The following is a 26617-nucleotide window of genomic DNA, read 5'->3' on the forward strand; positions in this document are numbered from 1 at the left end:
TACTCTTTGCATTCCCAGTTCACTAACATTATACAGATGCCTTTAATCCAATATATACTTGGTGTTTGCCTCAGTTCACCACCAAATTTAATTAGGGCAAAGCAGTGGGAAAACAAAATCGCTGTAGCAGGAAACACAGATTTATCAATGAAGAAAGTGCATTGATTGTTTCAGGAATTCAGAAAATATGAAAATCAAATTCTGAATGCTTAATTGGCACTCAGATGCTTATGCGTGCATGTCGGTGGCATGCATGCCTTGTGAATTTGCAGAGTTGAACAATATATATATATATATACTGTAGAATTGGTTGAAGATATGCCTTTGTTATGGAGTCAGAATACAGATTATGCACTTGACAACATGGGAATATTGGTGTACAGGCAACGGTAAACTGTTCATAAAATCATGCTCTGTCAATGGGAAATCATTTTTCTGAGTATTATTATCTATCATGGCACGTAGCAAAAGTCTATTGCTTTACATCATCAATTATCATGTTGCACTATTCAGTATTTTCATTTCATAGAATTCTTCCATTGAAGAAAAGATTTGTCCTAAAATTGAATGCACCATATATCTCCCAGTAATTACTCAACAAACTTACAGGACTAATGTCTCAACTGTCAATACTTCTGTGCTGATCTCAAAACATCAGGCACTGCATGGGCCATCAATATTGCTGCCACAAATAACTAATGAGAGACTTAACCCACAAGACAGACAAGAATAATCCTCAATAATAATTACATTTTTAGAGGTATTAAACAAAAGATTTTTTTTCAGGGGCTGTTTGCTGAAGCAAAACGTTATTCTCTCACGTAAATGTTCATTAATTGTTGCATAAGGCAAGTCAATGTTATAATAATCTTATCTCTGAAGTGATTTACATTGACGGATGTACAAAAATATCAAAAATGCTCTACTTTTCAGATTGAACATACTACCATGTTTAATTTATTTCAACTTTATGAATTAATATAACTAGCATTATATTTTGCATTTACCTTCCTGCAGCAGGCATTATATCTTTATGTCTAGATTATAGTTACTGTAAGCACTATGAAAGGAGAAAAGCATATTTAAATAAAATAGGACTATAAACCTAACTATAACAGCTGTGGCAATCCATTAATGTATCTGTGGAACCCTTTGTCCATCCGAGAAGAAACTGAGTTGAGCTGCCGGCTGTTGTGTTTAATAATATTTGGTAATTGTACAAAACAGATCTGATTCCCATACTTAGTTTCCCACTGGTGTGAAGTGGCCTGTTACCACTTCACTCTATTTTCATATAGGCTTCTGTCTGGTTTCTGTGCTGGTACATACTGGTTCAATAATCCACTGATGTGATATATGTGTTCTGCAGACAGATCGAGTAGTGGCGTCTTAACCTCTGACCAGAAAATCACACTCCATGAAACAAACCATTCAACAAACTAGCCACTGGTTTAGAAACTTGTAATGTATATCTACTTCAGAATGGTAGATTTCAAAAGGCAAATATTTTTGGCTTTTTGGAGTTTCTGGATAGCTCTTTGGTGCATAAGAAATTTCAGAATGAAAAAAATTGGCCAATCAAACTTACTCCATCAGAACCCATGCATGATTATTTTATTGTGTGCTTCGGTCCCGCTTCTCAAAAGTTGTGAGAATAACAGTCCTCCTAATGCCTTCTCCACATATATCTGTACAGCTCAATCCTGACTCTCACATGATAGAATACCAAGCTGAATATGTCTGGCTTAGCTAGTAATTTTATGCCTGTTTCTTTGTAAGCCAAGATGGAGCTAAATAAAGGTCATCCTTATTCTCATTCAATGACAAAGCAGATTCTAAATGCTAAAATATATCTTACTATCTCTATCTGAAGAAGGGTTTCAGCCCGAAACATTGCCTATTTCCTTCACTCCATAGATGCTGCTGCACCCGCTGAGTTTCTCCAGCATTTTTGTGTACCTTCGATTTTCCAGCATCTGCAGTTCCTTCTTAAACACTTACTGTCTCTATGTTAGTTACTGTAGAGAGCAGAGTTATAGTTATTGAGTGAGAGGATTGAGCACTGGTACGATAACAAAAACCTTTATAGTCAATCAGTCTGCAGAAAGGTCCCGACCCAAAACATCACCTATCCATGTTCTCCAGAGGTGTTGCCTGACCCGCTAAGTTACTCCGACACGTGACCCTTAATACACTCTGTTCTTAATGACTGGAGTCTTGGATAAGCTGTGGATAATAACAGCATCCAGGGAACATGACGTCAGTTTGAGGCTATTGACTTCAAGGGGGTTACAAATAAATCTGAAGCAAAAATCTACTTTGCAGATATATCCATTGGGTTTTGTCTGTTTGGATGTTGAGGACCATAATATTGCGCTGACCCCAACAGGAGACGCTAAAGACTGGCCAGAAGTGCATCAGGGTCACAGTGGTGAGCATATCATAAGTGCTATCCACTACCGCCCCCAAATCATAATAAATCATCAAAATAGACCCGGTATGAAGGGATGGTCTGAGCCAGCATATTCATGTTCTTTGCAATTTGAGTGTTGCAATAAAAGAAATACCCGCAGGTCAGATTTGGTGCATCAAATATCCCATATTTTTCAGCGGTAAATATGAATTTGGGTTTCTGAAGGTATATTTGGTGAGTTTTATATGCAAGTAGCAGGTGCAAAATGAGCAAATCAGGTTGTTAGAAATTCATACCCAGCCAGTCATGCTAAAAACTCCATCTGTTTACAGTAATGATTTATTGTCTGCCTCCTCCAATGTGCTGTTACTAACACAGAGTGCATTTAGCACTACTGATCACTGGTGAATTTTTAGATAACCGATGTCAATGAAATTCATATCCAAGTTAAAATGGACAAACATTTCACAGACTCGGTCTAGCCGTGTTATTACAGAGAGAAGTTGTAACTTGAAAATCTCTGTTTAGGAATTCACGGCATTAATCAGTTTCCATATTTAATGGATTTGATAGGCATTTGGAGCAAATTCAATACTAAGGCTCACAAACTACCTGTAGCTACAGATTAAGGATTGCTCATTAGCTTATATGCTGATAATAAACTATTTCTAAATGAGTTCAAATTAAAGGTTTCAAAGGTCTTTTATTGTCCCATGTACCAATTAAAGTACAGTGATATGTGAATTGCCATACAGCCATACGAAAAAAAAAGCAACAAGACACACAACTGCATAAAAGTTAACATAAACATCCACCACAGCGGATTCCCCACATTCCTCACTGTGATGGAAGGCAAAAAAGTCCAATCTTCTTCCTCTTTATTACTGGAAATAACTCTGAATTAAAATAAGTATACTCTTACTATTTCTAAGAAGATAGACACAAAATGCTGGTGTAACTCAGCTGCCGTAACTCAGCATCTCTGAATAAATGGAATGGGATAGTTATATGGACGGGAAAGGAATGGAGGGTTATGGTCTGAGTGCAGGTAGATGGGACTAGGGGAGAATAAGTGTTCAGCACGGACTAGAAGGGCCGAGATGGCCTGTTTCCATGCTGTAATTGTTATATGGGTGACTTTTCGGGTCAGGACCCTTCTTCAGAACCGACCTGAAATGTCACCTATTCCTTCTATCCAGAGATGCTGCCTGTCCCGCTGTTACTCCAGCATTTTGTATCTATCTCCAGTGTAAACTAGTATCTGCAGTCCCTTCCTACACTCTTAACTATTTCTTGTAGATATGACACCTTCATATGCAATGACAACTAGCAGTAGCTTTGAGTATTTGATCTGTTATTTTTAACATGTTCATCAAAAATTTTTGCAATGACTTTGAAATTAAATGCCCTTCCACATCGCTGGAAACAAGGGAATGTGATTATGCTTTATAGAAATTAAATGGTAATTCCACAGGAAGAAAATAAAGGAAATATATCAGGAATAAGTTACCACAGAAACACATTTAAGAGTTAACAATCTATCAGTCATGGTATGTCTCCCAAGACATTATATTACTGATGTCATGTTGCTTATTGAAACTCTAGCATTGCTTGCTTGCACCTGTGGAGTTTAGAAATTATGGTTTCCCTTACACATTGATGAAAGAACAAAAGAAATCATGAAGGTGATATTATAAACTTTCTCTTAACAGTGCTTCCTCAACCAGTGCTCCTTACAGCAAAGAATGGCCGCTGATTTCAGCATCAGTTACCAGGTCATATCACTAAAAACCTTGTGAGGAAAATCTGTCACTTTGAGGGCAAGCAAGCGTTACATCCAGACAAATCAGATTAGGCAAGGTTATACATGCAGCAGGGTAACTTAGTACTTCAGTGAATATTGAACGTTCTATAATTTAAACAATTATGCATTTTTATACCAAACTTCATTGCATTTAATACGTTTTAAACTTAGATTGACTCTAATTTCTCGGGCATATCTTAAACATAAGTTATACCTTTCCCCATGACAGGTCTAGGTTGTGTTATAATATGCCGGCTATGGGCGATTACCATAACAAAACAGTCAAATTGCTCGAATCAATCTTTCTTGTCCTCTTCCTGCCAAGCTGCCTAACAGGGCAAACGCTGAAATAAGCTCAATATTGTCGTGCAACTAGATGCTAATCTACAATGGCATTTGACTGCTTTCACCACAATGCAATTGGTGACTGTCTCATTGGCAAATTAAGTGCAAGTCCCTTCCAGTTGTATGCTTGCCAAGGTTACTCGTTTGCCAGCAGTCTGGTATGCAGGTACTGTATGTACATTCTTACCTGGTTATCTTTTAAAATGACAGTTTTATTATGTACACCCTTACCATAAACTGCCCAGTTTAACAATGATGTATGTCTTCCAAGCTTTAGCTACAATTCATCACTTACCTCGATCACTTACTTTTTGATCACTTCCTGGTTTTTATGTCAAAATTAGTCTGTCTTATAGCATGAAAACAGGCCCTTCAGCCCCACTTGCCCACACTAGCCATCATGTCCCATCTACACTAGTCCCACCTTCCTGCATTTGCCCCATATCCCTCTAAACCTGTCCTATCCATGTACCTATCTAAATGTTTCTAAAACATTGCGATAGTACCTGCCTCAACTACCTGTCAATAAACTATAAGCAGCATTGCATAACCCAGGAGATCCAACACACGATGCAAACAAACCAGCGAGGGACAGACAAAAGGAGAGTCGAAGCCAGGCAGGAAGTCAAGGAGCCGTTTGCAGGGATACACAAAGGCAAACAGCCCAGGACATCCATGCACCCAACTTGGGGAACTTGGGATAGATAATGGAGATGTTTTGAGGACAGTTTGTTACGGTCAAGGAGGTGCTGGACATTCTATGGAGGATGAGATGGATAAATCTCCCAGGCCTGATCAGATAATCTGAGGACACAATTGGAAGCTAGAGAGAAATTGTAGGAACCCTGGCTGAGATAGTATATGCATGATCATTAAACATCATGCATATATATCTAGTGAGATGCCAGAAGGCTGATGTGTTGCCTCTATTTAAGAAGGGTTGCAAGGAAAGGCCTGGGAACGTTAGACCAGTGAGCCTCACGTCTGTGGCGGTTACTGAAGAGGACTCTGCGAGATATGATATTTTCACTTTTTAGGAAGTAATTAAGAATAATCAGCATGGTTTTGTCTGTGAGAGATCTTGCCTTAAGAATCCTTTGATAAGGTTCCAAGTAGTAGGTTGCTCTGGAAAGTTAGAATACATGAGATCCAGGGATAGCTAGTTTGCCCAACCTCCCCCTATTGTTTAGACTCTCAAGTCCTGGCAACATCCTCGTAAATCTTCCCTGCATTCTTTCCAGCATAATGCCATCCTTCTAATAGCAGGGTGACCAAAACTGAACACTGCTCCACCAATGTCTTGTACAATTGTAACAGAACATTCCAACCTCCAAACTCAATACCCTGAGTGATGCAGGCCAATGTACCAAAAGACTTCTTGCCCACCCTTTCAACCTGTGATGCCACTTTCAGGGAACAATGGACTTGCATGCCTAAACCCTTCTGCCCCACTACACACATCAGAGCCCTGCCATTCACTTGCAAGGTCCTGCATGGTTTGACTTTCCAAAATGCAACATCTCACACTTATCTGTATTAAAGTCTATTAACCATTATCTCAGCCAACTTGCCCAGCTAATTATAATTCTGCTGTAATGTTTGATAACTAACTTCGCTATCTACTATGTCACACAGTTTAGTGTCATCTACCAATTTGCCAATCATGCCGTGTACATTCTATCCAAATCATTGACATAGTACTATGATAACATTTCAAAGATATTTGGGGAGTACATGGATAGGAAGGTTTTACAGGGATATTGGTCAAATGCGGCAGGTGGGACAAGCATAGTTGCAGCATAGTTTCATAGCAAAAGGATTTGAGTATAGGAGCAGGGAGGTTCTACTGCAGTTGTACAGGGTCTTGGTGAGACCACACCTGGAGTATTGCGTACAGTTTTGGTCTCCAAATCTGAGGAAGGACATTATTGCCGTAGAGGGAGTGCAGAGAAGGTTCACCAGACTGATTCCTGGGATGTCAGGACTGTCTTATGAAGAAAGACTGGATAGACTTGGTTTATACTCTCTAGAATTTAGGAGATTGAGAGGGGATCTTATAGAAACTTACAAAATTCTTAAGGGGTTGGACAGGCTAGATGCAGGAAGATTGCTCCCAATGTTGGGGAAGTCCAGGACAAGGGGTCACAGCTTAGGGATAAGGGGGAAATCTTTTAAAACTGAGATGAGAAGAACTTTTTTCACACAGAGAGTGGTGAATCTCTGGAACTCTCTGCCACAGAGGGTAGTCGAGGCCAGTTCATTGGCTATATTTAAGAGGGAGTTAGAGGGCCCTTGTGGCTAAGGGGATCAGAGGGTATGGAGAGAAGGCAGGTACGGGATACTGAGTTGGATGATCAGCCATGATCATATTGAATGGCGGTGCAGGCTCGAAGGGCCGAATGGCCTACTCCTGCACCTAATTTCTATGTTTCTATGTTTCTATGTATCTTGGTAAGCACGGGCAAGTTGGGCCGAAGGGCCTGTTTCCATGCTCCATGACTCCATGGATTCCTCTGTACTAATCTATTGATACTTGAGCCAAGGGTCATGTCTTACTGAAATAATGAAATTACAAATCAACACTGATGAATCTTCAAAGAAAGACACAAAATGCTGGTGTAACTCAGCGGGCCAGGCAGCATCTCTGGAGAGAAAGAGTGAGTGACGTTTTGGGTCGAGACCCTTCTTCAGACCTCAGCATTTTTAATTATTTTCAATTTGTTGCTTCCATGGTGTTGTAATTACTCAAAATGTATTTGAGAAGAAGCAAAGTATATTATGAAACCAATAATAGTTTTCTGTGTTTGAAATGTGCTGAACGTCTAAAGGTCTTTTCTCAATCCATATTTTTTTTATTTCCTCTATTGCATTATTGTATTTCTCTGAAAAACTCTAATCCATGTGTTTGTGACACCATTACTTGCTTGAGTCAACCCTTTTCCTCTTTCACAATATATATATATATATATTGCTGCAGTTTTCTCATCTTTCTATACTAGGAGAATTCGGCAATTATATGGTCCACTTTGTGATTCAAAAATGTTGATCAAGAAAGGAAATCAAGATTAGATGTCAAATTTCCATTAATAACAGCTAAGTCATAAAGGGTGAGCTATTTTAAATACCTGGGAGTCCACATCTCTGAGGATATGACATGGACATCACACGCCGCAGCACTCGTGAGTAAGGCAGCGCCTTTACCACCTCAGGCAATTGAGGAAATTCAGAGTGTCTCTGAGGATCCTCCAGTGCTTCTACTCAGCGGCTGTGGAAAGCATCGTGTCCGGAAATATCACGATTTGGTTTGGGAACTGCGCTGCCCAGGACAAGTAGGCTCTGCAGAGAGTAGTTCATTCGGCCGAACGCACTATGGGAATTACACTCGCCCCTCTACAGGATCTATATATCAGAAGGTGTAACTCCAGAGCCAATAAGATCATGGGAAACCCCTTCCACCCCTGCAACGGGCGGTTCCAGCTACTACAGTCAGGCAAACGCCTCCATTGCCATGCTGTGAGAACGGAGAGGTTGAGAAGGAGTTTCTTCCCAGAGGCCATTAGGACTGTAAACTCCTATCTCACCAGGGACTAACTTTACTGTACCATTCTACTGTTTTTTTTAAATTGCTGTTTTTTTTGTTTCCCTTTTTCCTTCCTCCCACAATATGTAATATGTAAAAGAATATGTGATTCTGTTCCATTCTGTTTGTAGTTTGTTTGTTTGTTTGTTTGCACAAAGTCCACGAGCATTGCCACTTTTCATTTCACTGCACATCTCGTATGTGTATGTGATGAATAAACTTGACTTGACTTGACTTGTAACAGGCAAATATCAGGACAACATTGGCGTAAAAGAACTTTGGTAGATACAAAATACAGGAGTAAGTCAGCGGGTGAGGCAGCATCTCTGGAGAGCAATGGGCGATGTTTCAGGTCAAAACCCTTCTTCAGACATGATGTCGGGGAGGGGGCGGGACAAAGATAGAATGTAGTAGGAGACAGTAAGACTAGTGGGAGAACTGGGAAGGGGAAGGGGATGGAGAGAGAAAGTAAGGGCTATCTGAAGTTAATGTTCATACTGCTGGGGTATAAGCTACCCAAGCGAAATATGAGGTGCTGTTCCTGCAATTTGCGGTGGGACTCACTCTTACAATGTGGGAGGCCCAGGACAGAAAGGTCAGATTGGGAATGGGAAGGGGAGTTGAAGTGCTGGGCCACCGGGAGATCAGGTTGGTTAAGACGGACTGAGCGGAGGTGTTCAGTGAAACGATCGCCGAGCCTGCGCTTGGTCTCGCCGATGTAGAGAAGTTGACACCTGGAACAGCGGATACAGTAAATGAGGTTGGAGGCGGTGCAGGTGAACCTCTGCCTCACCTGGAAAGACTGTTTGGGTCCTTGGATGGAGTCGAGGGGGGATGTAAAGGGACAGGTGTTGCAGCTCCTGCAGGTGCAGGAGAAAGTACCTGGGGAGGGGGTGGTTTGGGTGAGAAAGGACGAGTTGACCAGGGAGTTACGGAGGGAACAGTCTCTGCGGAAAGCAAAAAGGAGTGGAGATGGGAAGATGTGGCCAGTAGTGGGATCCCGTTGGAGGTGGCGAGGATTATATGCTGTATGCGACGGCTGATGGGGTAGAAGATGAGGACAAGGGGGACTCTGTCCTGGTTACGAATAGGAGGAGGGGGAGTAAGAGCGGAGCGGCAGGATATCGAGGAGACCCTAGTGAGAGCCTCATCTATAATGGAAGCGAGGAACTCCCGTTTCCTAAAGAATGATCAAAGATCTTTATTCTCTTAAAGGACTCAGTTGATATCTGTCCCTTTGTTAAAACAACTTCTATCCACTTACTAAAAATTCAATGAAAAATAATCTAAAGGGTCAGTGAAGCCGTGAGGAAAGAGACTGAATGGAAAAATGAGAAATTGATCAGACTCCACTATGATAAAAGCTTTACTTTAATATGGAGCTGAATTGATGGACGATTGCCAATCACATAGCAAGAGATGATGTTTCCTGGAAGAACTCACTCTGAGCAGAAACTAAGAACTCCCAGACTAATTGCACTCATTAATTTAATTAACTACATTTCAATTAGCTGCATTTTATTTCCCTAAAAAGCAGCACCATACTACACGGTACCCGGTCGTGGCGCCGACAGACAAGAAGCTGAAGCAAAGAAGTCGAAGCCAAGGAGAGACGCCGTACATGCCGCTTGCATCTAATCAAACAAGTGCGCTCAAATTGAAATCCCACATCTTTACGAGGGAGGAATGGAATGGATGTAATCACCGGTTAAAACAAAGGCTGTTAGGACAGGGAAATAATGCAACCACTTAAATAACCATGTTCCGGAATGTAAGAACAATTTATACATGTAATACATGATATACATTTATACCTGGTTATTTGACTGGTGTATTACATGTATAAATCGTTCTTACATTCGGAGATGGACTCAAAAGATAGACACAAAATGCTGGAGTAACTCAGCTGAACAGGCAGCATCTCTGGAGAGAAGGAATGGGTGGCGTTTCGGGTCCAGACCCTTTAGACGCACTCTGAAGAAAGGTCTCGGCAAGAAACGTCGCCCATTCCTTCTCTCCAGAGATGCTGCCTGTTTTGTGCGTGGGAGCTTGGGTGCGTTCCGCATACACCGAGACGGTAATAAATAAAACGTCTGCTCCCACGGCCGGGGAAAGTCAGCCTAGTGTGGGTGTCAAAGTCCGGGGGTCCGGGGGGGGGGGGGGGGGGGGCAGTCACCCTAGTGTGGGGGTTGGGGTCCGATGGCGGTGCATCGCGGTCAGCGACTGTGGGACGAGTAGAGACGGCGGAGTGAGAGATGGGGGAGAGAAGAGAGGGGGGGAGAGAGAGAGAGAAGGGGAGAGAGAGGAGGGGGAGGGAGAGGAGGAGAGAGAGGAGGAGAGAGGAGAGAGAGAGGGGAGGAGAGAGAAGGGAGAGAGAGAAGGGAGAGAGAGAGAGGGGGAGAGAGAGAAGGGATAGAGAGTGGGTGGGGGGGATAGGGAAGGGGAAGAGAGAGAGAAGGGGAGAGAGAGGAGGGGAAGAGAGAGGAGGAGAGAGAGAAGAGTGGAGCAAGAGGGGAGAGAGAGAAGGGAGAGAGAGAGAGGGAGAGAGAGAGAGGGGGAGAGAGAAGGGGGAGACGGGAGCGTGGGGTTCATTTTCCCACACAAGCCATAGGTGACTGGGCAATCTGAACCCAAGCACCAAGTTGAAAGTGGCCAAAGGTGTGTATCGCTTGGGACAGCCCCCACTCTCCCACGGCCACCCTCCGCAGGCTGTGGGTCAGGTGGAGCGGAGGTTTGGGACAATGTTCATCCCTTCACAGTGATGTGATGGACGCGGGGGTCTGGACCAATCGCTGACATTTCCCGCCCCCCTAGCAACGGCAAGTCTGTTATTGGACGTTTCAGTTGTGCGGCAGTCGGTCCTTTGGCCTGTAGGCGACGCCGCCTTTCGGGTAGGTGGCGTTTCGACAGAGCGGCCATTCGGTAAGTTTGCTTTCAGATGATGCAGCCTTTCGGTTTGTTGGTTCATAGGCGTCCCGCCCTTTCAGTTAGTTTGCATTTAAGCGTCCCATCCTTACGGTTAGTAGGCGTTTCGTCTTCGGACTCTTTCGGTTCATTGGCGTTTCGGCCTCGTTTCTATTCAGTTCTTTGGCTTCGACTTCTTTGCTTTGGCTTCTTGTCCGTCGGCGCCACATCCGCACACAATACCACACACACCTAAACTACAGGGCGGCACGGTGGCGCAGCGGCAGAGTTGCTGCCTTACAGCGCTTGCAGAACCAAAGGGCCAGGTTCGATCCTGACCATGGGTGCTGTCTTTGTGGAGTTTGTACGTTATCCCCGTGACAGCGTGGGTTTTCTCCGAGTTCTTTGGTTTCCTCCCACACTCCAAAGACGTACGGGTTTGTAGGTTAAGTGACTTGGTACAAGTATAAATTGTGCTCCGTGTGTGTAGGATAATGTTAATGAGCTGGGATCGCTGGCGGTGTGGACTGGGTGGGCCGAAGGGCCTGTTTCCACGCTGTATCTCTAAACTAAACTAAACTAAACTAAAATGCTTTATTTTAATTTGATCCCTTGAAAGGTTAAGAAAGCTGACAAAACCTTTTCCTGTTGGCTCCTCAGAGTTTTGCTTTTATCCTAAACCACATTTCCCCCACCCATTGGCATTCCCCTTCAGACATGTCAGTCAACCTGTCACTTTCTACTGCCCTGCATTTGCATGTCAACACTGGAAGCCGATCCACAGTGGGCCATAATTGTTTTCACCAAGGTTACTTAATCCTTTGTCAATTTAGCCTCTTGCTGGTGCGGAGCAGAACGGCAGAGGTACAGCTGCTCTGTTTTTGTTAGCCTTTTTTCACTCCTAATTTGCTTCGCTCCTTTCCTGGAGTCACAACGCACGCTGAGATGTGGTCCAAGGGCAGCACCCAGTCTCCGGGATACTGCCCAAGAGGTCAACATATCAACGTTGATTTCAAGTGTCAACAGGCAGAGTTATCTTTTTTTTAAACCAAAAATCCACTGTAGATTAATTCAATTATTTACAATGCTATTTACAACACTAAACAATTCAAACAAACGGCCACTACAGTACAAGTAAAACTAATAAAATGAACATTAGATAAATATTTCCCCCATCCTTGTTATAGGTATGTTGCAAAACCTACCTTCAGCGGGGCTGCAGATCTGTCCATGCCCGTGTGTGCGTGGTTTTGGCGCCGTTGAGAGGGGGGCGGGTTTAAAACCCGATTTTCCCTTGGCTATTCAAATCGAGGTTGTTCAGCCTACTTAGTTGCTGATGAAAAATCGCTGCGAGATTCATTCGCTGCAGTTATTTTTAAACTTAATTGGTTAATTTAATTGTTATAGTAGGTTAAAAATTATCCTCGAAACCCGCGACCGCCAACAATGGGACGGATCTCATACAGGGGACAATGGAAGGTAGGTTGTTTATTTTTACATTAAAAAGCGCTTCTTAAGATCCCTTTATACAAAGTTTTATGTTACGAGTAGCTAATTTGGGTCCCCATTAAATCCCACAGTATTTTTCTGGGCATATGGGGTACAAATCTACCGCAATGGGAACGTTCCAAACCAGCGTGTTCCACGAAGTTCCACAGGATCCCACTTGAAAGCTGATTTAAATGGCCATTAATTTACAGCAATTAAACACTAAATTCCTTCCATTTGGCCTATAAATTAATGTTAATGAGATTTAAAAATCATGTTTTATTGTGAATTCTTTGTGAATGTTATTTCGACACTTAGGCTATTTAAAAATGTTAATCTTTTCTTAAGAAATGGATAGATGTTTAGATCTAGTAATTGAAGTTTGGAATTAGCTACAATTGGGTAACTAACTAATTATATTCTTTAATTTCAGGTCATCCAAGTAAGATTGTTTTATATTTGTTTCAGAATGCTTCAATCTATAATAACTGAAAATTTCTTTCAGTTCTCTTAATTTTTAAGAAAGTTATGGCCATTTCACTGTCCTTGATCACAGCTTTTGTGTTAAGTCAATGGAAAATCAATAGGGAACAAGATGCTAATTTCCGAGTATGAAAATGGCCATAACGTTTTTAATACTGAAGATATGAAAGTGAATTAGGTGTCAAATTAAACTTATTTTTGTGCTTTATCTGATGGGATAAATTGCAGACTTGATTTTTTAAATCTCAAAATTTTGTAACATTGCTACTTGTTAAGAAAGCATTCCACCCCCCGCTGTGCCCAGCAGAGCCAGAAATCCCCCCCAATCCCCCCGTGGACTGCACGTAGCCCCACTCTAGTACCACCCGGGCTCGGACATAACCCCGGAAAAGGGGCACAGGCTGAGTTATCAGGGCAACCTAGCGGAGATCTTGCACAGACACCGTACTTGAACTCCCTGCTGAGGAGCAGCAACAGTATTAGTGTTTGGAGGCCATTGGGAAGTATGATTTACAAATTTAACGGGACGATAGCAGACCATAAAACTCCAGTACGTTATCTTGCAATTACTGAATATAACCGTTTATGCAACACTTTCAAGGTTTTTGAAAACCAGATCCATATTTCCCAGAGGTTAGATGAATGTGAAGCACCAGAGGATATTTGCAACTATAGAAGTTCACATAGTCTACCGCGAGGTGTTTTTCACACCTATCCTCGCAGAAAAATATGGCAAAGTGATGATGTGAATTTGCGGCAGGCTGTATAAGGAGCTGAGTTTTGCTAACTAACCTGCACTGGTGCTACAGGCATTTCAAGTACAGAAAAGTACAAGGAAACCTCCTGGAAAAGGAGTCCAAGTTTGTACATCTAAAAACAACTCCAGGAACATGGCTGTAATAGACACTACTGCCAAATATTTGGCACCGGAAAATGGGTCTGAAAACACATTGGAACAGGAGTCAGAAGGCAGGATGTTTAGCTAAGACGCTGTGGCATTATTCTGCAATTCGAAGTATGAGATTAATAGTCTTAGGAGAACGCCATCTGCCCAGCTTTAAACCCTAAGTTTGCAGAGCTGTGCAGACCTGGAGGGATTAAACCACCAATATTACTACTTGGGGGCAACCTGTCAAAACAGGTAAAAGAGCTCAATAAGGAGGCCAATACCCTAGGGCTCATAAAGGCGGCAACAGGCAGGATCTCCTACACACGACAACAGCACCTCCACACACCCACCAGCAGGAAGACACACAGAAGCTGGTGAAAGCTCAAAGGCCGGGCTACAGGACAGAGGTATTTTAGGTCTGGCCCAGACCGGCCTTCGTGGAAGACGTGCAACCCCAAATCCCAAATCCAAAAACCAACGCCACAACCTCTACGGCGACTGCAAGGAAGAAAACAAACTTTCCACTGGTCACCATGGAGGTAGAGGTGTCTGGTCTCTTCCAAAAAACAGGAGGTGTAAATAACACAAATTGGTGTGTAGATTACATTTTATTGGGAGGCATGGAGTGCAATAACTACTAACACTTATTTTCTACCTAGTGTTCAGGGATATACAATTGAATTTGTGCACAAAATTTCTCGGTTCAGCATGTACCGAACTGAATGTTCGTGCCTTCACGATAAGAAAAATTGGAAGCGCATGATGAACTGGAGAGGCTAGATGCTAGGGAATCATGGGGAAATCCCAACACGACTCTTTGGAATTTGTGTCAATATCTTTACGAAAAACAAAAAGATGTGGTTATCAAACATTCAGGTCTGACAAACCTGAATACATTGTGCAGTAAATTCATTCGAAATTGGAAACCTTTGTTACTGCCAAACAATTGATTCCATAGGCTACTTTATGGATTGCATCCATTAAAAGATGCTTACTATACGGTGCCTATGCGGAAGGATTATAGACGGTATTAATTCTAAGCTAACACCTTCCACCACTAAGGACTACTTGGGGTTCACCTTTGACTTAGTCTACATGTGGGTAACTTATCAAAGGAAGGTACAGACTTAACTGAGGCCAACAACCTCATTGACATCAGTAAACCACCTATTCGACTGGTAGCAAGGGTAATTGGCAATACTGTGGCCTTTCCAGCCACACTGTTTGACCTTTGTATTACCAATAATTACAAGGACAAAGGTATAAGCACTTAAAATCAATACTGGTCATGTGTAGAGACCAATGAGGCTACCAATCTAAGCAATCACGGAATTACAATGATAGGGGAAATATTGGGCATTGTTCAAACCCTATCATTGTCAGCAACCATTCAGTGGTGCTAAAAACTGATGCCAGTGTTCATGGTTGGCGTGTTACTAATCCCATCTCTAGTTGTGGATATAGATGGGATGCATCATTGCTTCAGATACATGTCATAAACTACTTGGAAATGTTGGGTGCGTTCTATGGACTGAAATCATACTGTTCAGAAATGCATCAACTGCATGTTAGACTACAGATTGATAACACCACCATGGTGACATATACTAACTGCATGGGTGGAATCTAATCGGTATCATGTGATAATCCGGCTAACACAATTTGGCAATGGTGTATTCAGAAAAACATTTGAATATCAGCTAGTTACCTACCAGGTAACCTCAAATTTAGTGGCAGACACCAGGTCACGCAAATTCATGACAAACATCGAATGGATGTTGGACCACAAAGTGTTTGCTGATATTGTAGCATGATATGAAACACCAGAGATTGATCTATTGCATCTCGGCTTAATCACCAGTTGCCTATCTGTGTTTCTTGGGAATCAGACTGGGGCATCGGCGATGGATGCCTTCTTGCTGCATTGGGGGGTGGGGGGGGGGGGGGGGGTTGGGGGTGGGGATTGTTCTTTCTATGCATTCCCTCCTTTCTGCCTCATCAGTCGGGTATTATGCAAAATACAACTAAACATGGCTCTCCGTTCCAAAATAACCAGATTGTTGGTACATCCCGTAACGGGCGGGAAAATCACCCCTACCATAATAGGACAAATGTGTTCGTCAGCAGAATCTTAAGTAACCATTTCCGGACCTGGGACTAACGAACTGAACAATGAACATATGCAGCAGCTCACATGCAGTCCAAGAAGAAACTATATCGGGTCCACATCAGGAAGTGGGAAACATTGTTCTTGGAACAACATCACTACTGTACGACGAACATAACTCTGTTCTGAAATTCCTGGCTAGCCTCCACTATGATGAGGGGCTCAGTTTAGTGCCACAAACTGCGCCAGTAGTGCCTTTTCAGTATTCTGGGGCAAGGATCAGAGCGTCATTCTGTCGGGTCTCACCCCCTGGTGACTAAACTCATGAGGGGAATTATTAATGTTATCCCCAAGGACTAGTTTCCCTTATATGGTATATGAGTATAGTCCAACATTATTGAGGAATTGGTCACCAGCTACAGCTCTGTCCCTGCAAAGACTTGCACATGACATGGTCATGCATATGGCATTGGTCTCAGCACAGAATTCAGTCTTTACATAAATCAAGGCTGGATAGTAACACCTCTTCTACGAGTAAAATAACTTTTTACATCCACGAATGAGTTTAACAGAACAGACCGGGATCGTCAGGCCTCATATCGAGTTCAGTGCATACCCAATAGATGATTGCCTATGCATTATGAGACATTTGTTCTTATACATAGAGAACTCTAAACAGCGCAAAGGCAATGAGATGTGACATTGCAGAATCAAAATTAGATCTGTATCATGATTACCCCATAAGACAGGGGCTATAATTGTTGTTAATAGTTCATCATGGAATTTCGATGTCGGATTCATGTTTGAATACGTTAACACTATTTCCCCCCTTAGTCAATTAAGGCAGTTGTGAGGCATGGACTCGTTTCCACGGCATGAAATCACAGAGCTTTGAAATCTTCACGTAGTCACTCGTGTGACTCCGCAGTAAAATAGTAAGATTAAACGAGAACTTACCAGTTCGAAGTTTGATCGTTATTTTATGAGGAGTAACGTTGAGGGTTTACGTGCCCTCCGCTCACACCCCCGATCATAAAGTTCAACTGGTATCCTTTTTTCTCTAATCTTACTATGTTCAGGTCATTACTGTTATCTGTGATTTCACACCGCTGCTTTGAAGAATGACACGCATGCGTCCTGGCGGGTTCTTCACGTAATCCCTCAACGTTACTCCTCATAAAATAACGATCAAACTTCGAACTGGTAAGTTCTCGTTTAATCTTACTATTAACCTGTGTATCTGCCCAGTGTCAAACTTTTTAAGTGGCACTTCCTGATTCAGATGCTGGTTGATTAAGGAGACACAGAGTAGATTGCCCCTTTCACCCATGTCCTGGATTGGATGTAGAAGGTAAAATATATATCTAACACGAACTATCAAACAAAAATCCAGTAATATGCAAATGGAAATGATGCCACTTATTTGCAAAATATTGTAAAATCCAGTCTTTGGTGCTAAGGCTGTGCTAAAGGTTTGGATTAAAGAACAAATCAATTACCTCCTCACTCAGACCAAAACGCTCAAACAACAGGAATACACTGGCATTCATTCTGTAATTCATAAAGAAATTGTCTCATTTGTAACATAATTATTAGCCTACTTAGAAAGTATGTGCCTGCAAAACAAAGGTTTACACTGTAGTAGTTTGATCTGGATTATTGATTTCTCTTCATGTAATAATCAGGATTAATCAACAGCTTAAATATAATTGCCTTTTGGATTTACAATGAATTTCAGTGTACTCAACAATTTAGTTTAGTTTAGAGATACAGCGTGGAAACAGGCCTTTGTCCCACCAAGTCCGTGCCGACAAGCGATCCTCGCACATTAACACTATCCTACACGTACTCGGGACAATTTCCACATATATCAAGCGAATTAACCTACAAATCTGTACGTCTTTGGAGTGTGGGAGGAAACCAAAGATCTCAGAGAAAACCCACACGGAACGTACAAACTCCGTACAGACAGCACCTGTAGCCGGGATCGAACCTGGGTCTCTGGCGCTGTAAGCACTGTAAGGCAGCCGCTGAGCCACAGCCCTTAAATATTTTCACATAGTAACAGTAGGTGATAGGCCACATATTAGTAATAAAGATGAAGCTGCCTCAATTCATCGGCAGCAACTCCTCAATAAAAAAACATTTGATAAGATAGCCAGTAGATTAAACCAAGTAATAAGCAAAGTCTTACCAGCATCTTCAATGGAGAAATAGAAGGCATCATTTGTTGCATTTTCACCTTCACACAAAACGTAAGAGATCTTCATGTCATCAATGTCCGCTGTCAAAATGGAATTCACAGCCAATTAATAGATTGTTGGGTTCATTAGCAAGCGAATGGTTACGTTATTATTCTAAATACACTTCAAACTCATGAATTACAGCATAGCCAAGTGAAAGAAATGTTGCACCTTACAAATTAGCTGGTTAATTCCTGCCTGGAAATCATTGTTTTGATGCATAGTGCAGATTATTATTCTTTGCATAACAATGGTGGATAGAAAACAAAGACAGAAAATGCAAAATCCAAGAAGCATCTGTGAAGAAAGTGACAGGGTTAATGTTTCACTTGATGCTTTTCATTCATTCCTGATTCCCCTCTTTCGCCAGTCAGAAATGTTATGAATTCCTGGCATTTTATCGACTTCAAATATCCATCATCCATCTGTTGTATGATGGAGGGCAACACCAATTAACACTGGGCATGACACCAATTTAATGCGTCCCCATTCTGTGCCTGTCAGTAGCAAGATATTTTGATGGAACAAAATGTCAACAGCAATTCTGCCACAAGTCCTCCAATAGGTTTATGGTGAAGGTGAAAATATTTAAAAGTTACTTTATCACACAAGCTGCCAGATGAGTGAGGTAGTTGAGGCAGGGACTATCCCAACATTTAAGGAATAGTTAGACTGGTGTATCTAAGGCAATGATTTCTAGGCAGCATTAATGATATGCCATTTATTGTCACTATACATGTACAATGAAATTAAAAGCTGCTCGTACTCAGTGCATACATATAATTTAGTACAAAAAACAAGAAACAGAAAAACAAAAACAGAAGGGAGAGGGGGGGGGGGGGGGGGGGATAGGTGCACAATTCTGCGGTGCTATATACATATATACAGATGGAAGTCCGGGTGTTGGGCTGTGAAGTCAGTGCATGTGTGAATTTGAATTAAGAGTAGTTATAATTTTCGGAAAGCAACTATTCCTGAGTCTATTTGTCCTGGATTTGATGCACCTATAGCGCCTTCCAGAGGGCAGCAGGTCGAACAGTCCAAACGCAGGATGGGAGCTGTCTTTGATGATATTCTTTGCCCTGCTAAGGCAGCGGGAGGTGTAGATATCCATCAGGGAGGGGAGATTAACTAGCTAATTTGTTAGCTGCAACATTTCTTTCATGTGGTTAGGACAGGTTTGGAGGGATATGGACCAAACACAGCAAGGTGGAACTAGGGTAGCTGGGACATGTTGGGGAGTGTGGACAAGTTGGGCCAAAGAGACTGTACCACTCTATGATTCTATGACTCTAAAGTTTAAAAAAAAATCAATAGCCTGGAAATCATTGTGTAGATGCATAGTGCAGATTATTATTCTTTGCATTATAGAAAAACAAAGCAAAAATCAATCCAGAAGCATCTTAAAAGATGACAGGGTTAATGTTTTACTTTTCATTCATTTGGGTCAGAAATGTTAAGCCTGGCTTTTTAAAAAATAAGTTTTACTCTTTGGGTAATCTAAGCACAAATAAAGAATTGGTGCACCGTCGTGCAGTGTCGTTGAGTGGGAAAGGCCTGAATCCAAGGTTATCTCCAAGTGCAAATCACCATCTTAGTTCAATGCCAGGAACAAAGTGACCGGTGATGCTTTCGCAAGACAGGAGAGTAAAGACAATAATCTATCACAACACCACATGCATGACCCTTGAATAACATGAACAGATATATCATGTAAATACATCATATTCTCTTTACACCAGTGAGCGGATAAGGTGCAATATGGGACAAAATAAGAGAGAAAATGGAAAATAAAATTTCAACCATTTAAAAAAATGTTCTGCACATTGCATTCTACGATCCATTTGTGTCCGCAAACATTTCAGATCAACGAAACACAAAGTGCTGGAGTAACTCAGCGGGTCAGGCAGCAGCACTGGGGTACAGGGGTGACTTTTTTGGTTGGGACCCTTCTTCAGACTGATCGTAGTAAGAGGTAGACAACTAGAAAAGAATTGGGAGCGGGACAAAGCCTGGCAAAGTGATAGGTGCTGTGAGAGGGGTTGTGATTTCAAGTGGGTGGACAAAGGCTAGAGGTTTAAAAAAGTGGAGTGAAATACGAAGGGATATAGGTGGAAGGGGACAGAGGAAGGGGAAAGTGGTGGAATAGTGGGGAAATGGGTGTGCAATCAGTTGGGGCTATATTAGGGGGGGGTACCTAAAATCAGAGATTTCAATAATCATGTTATTGAGTTGCAAGCTACCCAACGGAATATGAAATGCTTTCCGTTAGTTTGTGGGTAGTTCATTCTGGTAACGGAGGAGGCCCGGGACAGAAAGGTCTGTATGGGAATGGGAGTTAAAATGGTTAGGAAATGAGGGCTCCAGTAGGCCTTGGCGGACCGAGGAATTCTGGAAAAATCACTTGTAACTTGCTGCTTTTTCCCCTATTTCTATAACTCTTCCACTGAAGAAATGGTGTATGTGGAAAAATACCTATAGAAGTTCACCATCTATAACCCATGTTAACATGACACTGACTAACATTTGCTTGGAGTTTACTACATTGTATAAAATATTATATTCAGAAACAATATTATAACTGTAATGTAATGTTAAAATTGTACAAGGCATTGGTGAGACCAAATCTGGAGTATGGTGTACAATTTTGGTAGCCAAATGATAGGAAGGATGTCAACAAAATAGAGAGAGTACAGAGGAGATTTACTAGAATGTTGCCTGGGTTTCAACAACTAAGTTACAGAGATAGGTTGAATAAGTTAGGTCTTTATTCTCTGGAGCGCAGAACGTTAAGGGGGGACCTGATAGAGGTCTTTAAAATGATGACAGGGATAGACAGAGTTGATGTGGACAAGCTTTTCCCTTTGAGAATAGGGAAGATTCAAACAAGAGGACATGACTTCAGAATTAAGGGACAGAAGTTTAGGGGTAATATGAGGGGGAACTTCTTTACGCAGAGAGTGGTGGCGGTGTGGAATGAGCTCCCAGTGGAAGTGGTGGAGGCAGGTTCATTGGTATCATTTAAAAATAAATTGGATAGGCATATGGATGAGAAGGGAATGGAGGGTTATGGTACGAGTGCAGGCAGGTGGGACTAAGGGGAAAAAAAATGTTGTTCGGCATGGACTTGTAGGGCCGAGATTGCCTGTTTCCGTGCTGTAATTGTTATATGGTTTTATGGTTATAACTGTGTATTTGAACAATTCTATGAATGTAGTAAAATATCTAAAGGAATACTCATAATCAATAATTAAACTCTGCAAAACTTTAAAAAAAAGGGTAATGTTAGGAAGGCTAAATAAATGGTTAGCCAATTATTAGTCTTTCAAGAAAAGTGTTAGGGGATTTAGTTGGGAGATTTTGCATGGCAGAGGGAAATAGAATATCAACATGGGAGGAATTTTACATCATAATATCAGGGCAGCTGAAGGCATGACCACAAATTTACAGATATTCAGAGGAGGGATGAACGCAGTTTTGAGATTACAAAGTTAAAAAGGGGAAAGTCTATAACAATAGTTTAGTTTATTGTCACGTGTACCGAGGTACAGTGAAAAGCTTTTTTGTTGTGTGCTATCCAGTCGGTGGAAAGACTATAAATGATTACAATCTAGGTCCACATTGTACAGATAGAGGATAAAGGGAATAAGGTTTAGTGCAAGATAAAGTCCAGTAAATGTCGATTAAAGATAGTCCAAATCTCTCCAATGAGGTAGATGGTAGCGCAGGGTTGCTTTCCAGAGCACTCTAGACTAATATTTAAATATGTTGATGAGAATCTTAAATTTAAACAGCAAAATAAACTTCTAGTGGAACTCTGCAGGCCAAGTAGCATCTGAGGAGGTGAATGGATGGTCCATGTTCAGCTTGACACCCTGAATCAGGATCATCCCTCTGCCTACACAGATGCTGCTTGATTTTCTGAGTTCCTCCAGCAGTTTGCTTATATAACCATATAACAATTACAGCACGGAAACAGGCCATCTCAGCCCTTCTAGTCCTTGCCGAACACTTATTTTCCCCTAGTCCCATCTACCTGCACTCAGACCATAACCCGCCATTCCTTTCCCATCCATATACCTATCCAATTTATTTTTAAATGATAAAATCGAACCTGCCTCCACCACTTCCACTGGAAGCTCATTCCACACAGCTACCACTCTCTGAGTAAAGACGTTCCCCCTCATGTTACCCCTAAACTTCTGTCCCTTAATTCTCAAGTCATGTCCTCTTGTTTGAATCTTCCCTACTCTCAATGGGAAAAGCTTATCCAAGTCAACTCTGTCTATTCCTCTCATCATTTTAAAGACCTCTATCAAGTCCCCCACTAACCTTCTGCGCTCCAAAGAATAAAGACCTAACTTGTTCAACCTTTCTCTGTGACTCAGTTGCTGAAACCCAGGCAACTTTCTCCCGATTCCTTGTGTCGAAATGTAAAGTGTTGGGTGATTGAGAACCAATGTACATCCAACATGGAGAGATCGTTTGGCAGCAAGATTGAATGCAACAGAGGAATGGGCCACAGTTTCGGATAAGTTCAGGTGTTTGGACAGCGATTGAGAAATAATACGGGGAAAGTATTGAAGGAGTTGCATCTCAATATGTCAAAATATACCCGCAAATGTTTCAGCAACAGATAAATTAAAACAGGAGTCAAAAGCCAACAAAGTTAAGGAGGTAACAGAAGATAAACTTTGTGATAGATAAGATTTGCAAACTCAGTGCAAATTCAGTATCAATGCAAATTTGGTGGATCTGTCCAATGCATAAAACATGGTATTTTACATTTACCTCTGACCATCCTCTCTGGACTGGAATGAGAAAAAATAGAGCTTGGTGTTGGATTAAAGGTGAGTTCTGACCACCATCACTGCATACAGAACAGAGTACAAGAAGCTTCCCCACATCTTTAATGCAGCTGTAGAGTTGCAACTTCACTACAATGTCAGTGTGTTAACAGGCCACTGTAAATCGCCCAGACTGCATAGGTGAATAGAGGAATTGATGGGAATGAGCAAAGATCCTATAGCGAGCAAGATAGTTCACTCGACGAAAAAGACGTAGTACGGTCATAGGCAGATTCATGGGGACTTTAAGGCCCCATTTCCGTAACCGGCTTCCGTCTCCGAACCAAAGATCCCTTAGGATAATAGTGCAGAGACGGAAGCCAGTTACGGAAACATCCTCGTAAAAATAAAAGTTATTTGGTAAAAAATCTTCTCCTCATTTTCAGAATTTTAATTTATTAACACAAACTGTTCCCCCGCAACTTTGATTACACTGCGAGTCGGGTCGGGTCCGGTCCGGTTACGGAAATGGATGAAAAAAAGGCCCACGTTCCGTTCCGTTCCGTACTACATGTCAGCCCATTGCATTTAGCAGGAGTGGTCTATCTTGCTCCGCTATAGGATCTTTGGGAATGAGGGGCAAATAAAATAGAATAAGTGAAAGATTAATGTAAATGGGTGCTTATGGCCAGTACCAACTCAATAGGCGAAGCCTCTGTTTGCATATTGTATGACTCTAACTCTTTGAGTCCACATTTAAGAATTACTTGCATTAAAAGCTGTAGACAATCTCCAGCCGTGTACAAGATAAAAGTCTCCTCTCTGAGGTTTTCTGCAATAACTTGCATTGAAAGCTGTAGACTACATTTAACCATCAGGTGGGGAACATCGAGCGATGCTAATATACATAAATTTTAGGAGCATCAGTGTCGTCATTCAAAACAAAATAAATGTCATTTAGTGTTTACTGTTTCTCAAAGCTTACCCGATCAAGTCTGTCAGTGTTAAGATAACTGAAAGCTTACCTGAGGCTATTTTGGAACACTGCTTCAAGTTAACAACCACCATTCATCTTATTGACAAAAGCATGGATTATAGGATCACTTAAGATAAACTTTTAGGAGACCACAATTATAGAAACAACAAGGACACGATGAATCAATGGAATGGCAGGAATTCCCAGTCAACAGAATGTTTCAACATTTTTCTACCTGTGTTAAATGCCGAAGGGCAAGATAAGGGAACCATAACTTCAACCAGCTTTAAAATTTACTTTCAACATATTCACACTTATTATATTCAAATTACAATTACAAGATGTAGCATTGAGGAAGAAGCTGTCATTCATCAGTGTAATGTCTGGCCTGTTAGTCAAAGATACTTCCTTGAATATCCAGAAGCCTATTCATCTCTATTTTGAAGAAAAAAAAACACACAACTAAACCTCCACAACCTTCTAGGTAAAACATTCCAAAGATGCAAAGCTAGTACATTTTTGCACGTTATATTGTTTCTGTCACGTTCCTGCCCATTCATCCAGCTTATTTAGATGCCTTTGAAACCATGTTGCATCATCCTTCTTATTCACAATCCAATCACACTTACTTTCTACAACAAATATGGGGCCATTTTACAAACTAAGTAATTGCTGGCTCGAACTAGATTCATTCTACCAGACTCCTTCCATCTCTCTTTATGTACTTGTAGCCCTACAAATGTTTTTCTTGTACGTGCCTCTCAACCACCTTTTCATAACCTTACTGCAGAATTGCCCCATTTTGAAGGAAACAGAGCAAACTATCTGAATATTGAATTCAACAATTTCAAATAGATTGTTTTGTTTCCTTCAAAATGGGGCAATTCTGTGGTAAGGTTATCCATCATATATTATTATTTTGTTCTACACGGATACTCCTTGATACACTGGGGATTTCCAACATTCTCCTATTCTCAACCGCATTTCTCAGCTTTTAAATGTTATTTTAATTGTTTTCAATCTCTCACCACCATTACGAAAAAAAACTGAAAATCGGATGGCTTCATAAACAGCGAATGGCAATCCTGGCCTCATCCTGTCAGATATTTCCGCCTGTTCCATCGCTCTCCCACCCTTTTAGTAACATAATGCTAATGTGTTTTCTCAGGTTTCCAGTTTTCATAGGAGGAAAGATTGAAAAGACTAGGCATGTATTCACGGGAGTTTAGAAGGATGAGGGGGATCTTATAGAAACATATACAATTATAAATGGACTGGACAAGCTAGATGCAGGAAAAATGTTCCCTGTGTTGGGCGAGTCCAGAACCAGGGGCCACAGTCTTAGAATAAAGGGGAGGTCATTTAAGACTGAGGTGAGAAAAAACTTTTACTCCCAGAGAGTTGTGAATTTATGGAATTCCCTGCCACAGAGGGCAGTGGAGGCCAAATCACTGGATGGATTTAAGAGAGAGTTAGATAGAGCTCTAGGGGCTAGTGGAGTCAAGGGATATGGGGAGAAGGCAGGCACGGGTTATTGATAGGGGACAATCAATCAGCCATGATCACAATGAATGGCGGTGCTGGCTCGAAGGGCCAAATACCCTCCTCCTGCACCTATTTTCTATGTTTCTATGTTTCATCTAGAAACATTGGGCCCATGGCTTCTCACCACCATTCTTTCTGCCCATCACACACGTATACAATTGTATGTTGTTTGCTAGTAAATAGCTGTTTCAGGTGTTTTTCATAGCACGGCTAAAACCTTCTGGCCTCAAAAAAAAATCACCACTGGCACATTCTGTTTTTAATACTTGGTTCAAGATTCCCTTTCTAAATATCGTCCATGCAATTAAATTCCCTCATATGTCTACACTTTTTGCTGAAGGCATTCACATTTTGACTTTCTGATGTCTGACATTTATACTGACAAATCGTATTGCCTTTGTCCAAATTCAGTTTTGCGCTCCTTATTTTCTAAGTCCTAACAATAAGGCATGAGCTCAATAGGAACCAAAACTCAATACAGAGGATTGACTCAGGAATTTAGTTCATCTTTGTGACCAATGGTTTTGCCATAATTGTGGCTTAGTATCGTACCACGGAAAAACAGAAGATCGATCTATTAATGAGTGGAAGTTACGAAGGTGCTAATTTCACATCTTAAGGATCAAATGTTCAAATTCTAACAGTTCAAACTGTAAATTGGCATCCTTTACAACAGTTAACAAAGCAATAAAAAGGTGGTTGTATCAAATAAATGATTGTCGTTATAAGCTGGATACAAAATACAGAGAAACAATATCCAAATATGCAGTATGCCTGTAATTTTTAGTGTCATCTCAAGACTAGTTTGTCAATACAATATAATTGAAAAACTTAAATATTTTCTGTTTTAACAAGTATAAACCAGGTGTTGATAGCATAATACTTTGGTAAACTAAAACTGTAGTTGCCAATTAATTTTTTTAGTATCCAATATTCACACAAATGTCATGTGCTGAATGAATTGTCTCTGTGAGTCTTACTGAAGGTTTATTTTGATGGCAGGAAACATAAATAACAGGCTTCTCTTTAGCTGTGCTTTAACCTCTGGCATGG

General features: G+C 41.4%; 1 protein-coding gene across 1 annotated transcript in view; it reads right to left on the bottom strand.

The window, feature by feature from the left end:
- Window positions 1-26617, bottom strand: part of frem3 (Fras1 related extracellular matrix 3) — a 144595-nt gene that overhangs the window by 111727 nt on the left and 6251 nt on the right. Inside the window, exon 2 of the mRNA XM_055646139.1 lies at window positions 18208-18297. Within this exon, the coding sequence (XP_055502114.1) occupies window positions 18208-18297 (90 nt within the window). The remainder of the gene's footprint in view (window positions 1-18207; window positions 18298-26617) is intronic.

Source organism: Leucoraja erinacea, chromosome 1 (genome assembly GCF_028641065.1).
Source record: "Leucoraja erinacea ecotype New England chromosome 1, Leri_hhj_1, whole genome shotgun sequence".
In the NCBI taxonomy this organism is placed as follows: domain Eukaryota; kingdom Metazoa; phylum Chordata; class Chondrichthyes; order Rajiformes; family Rajidae; genus Leucoraja; species Leucoraja erinaceus.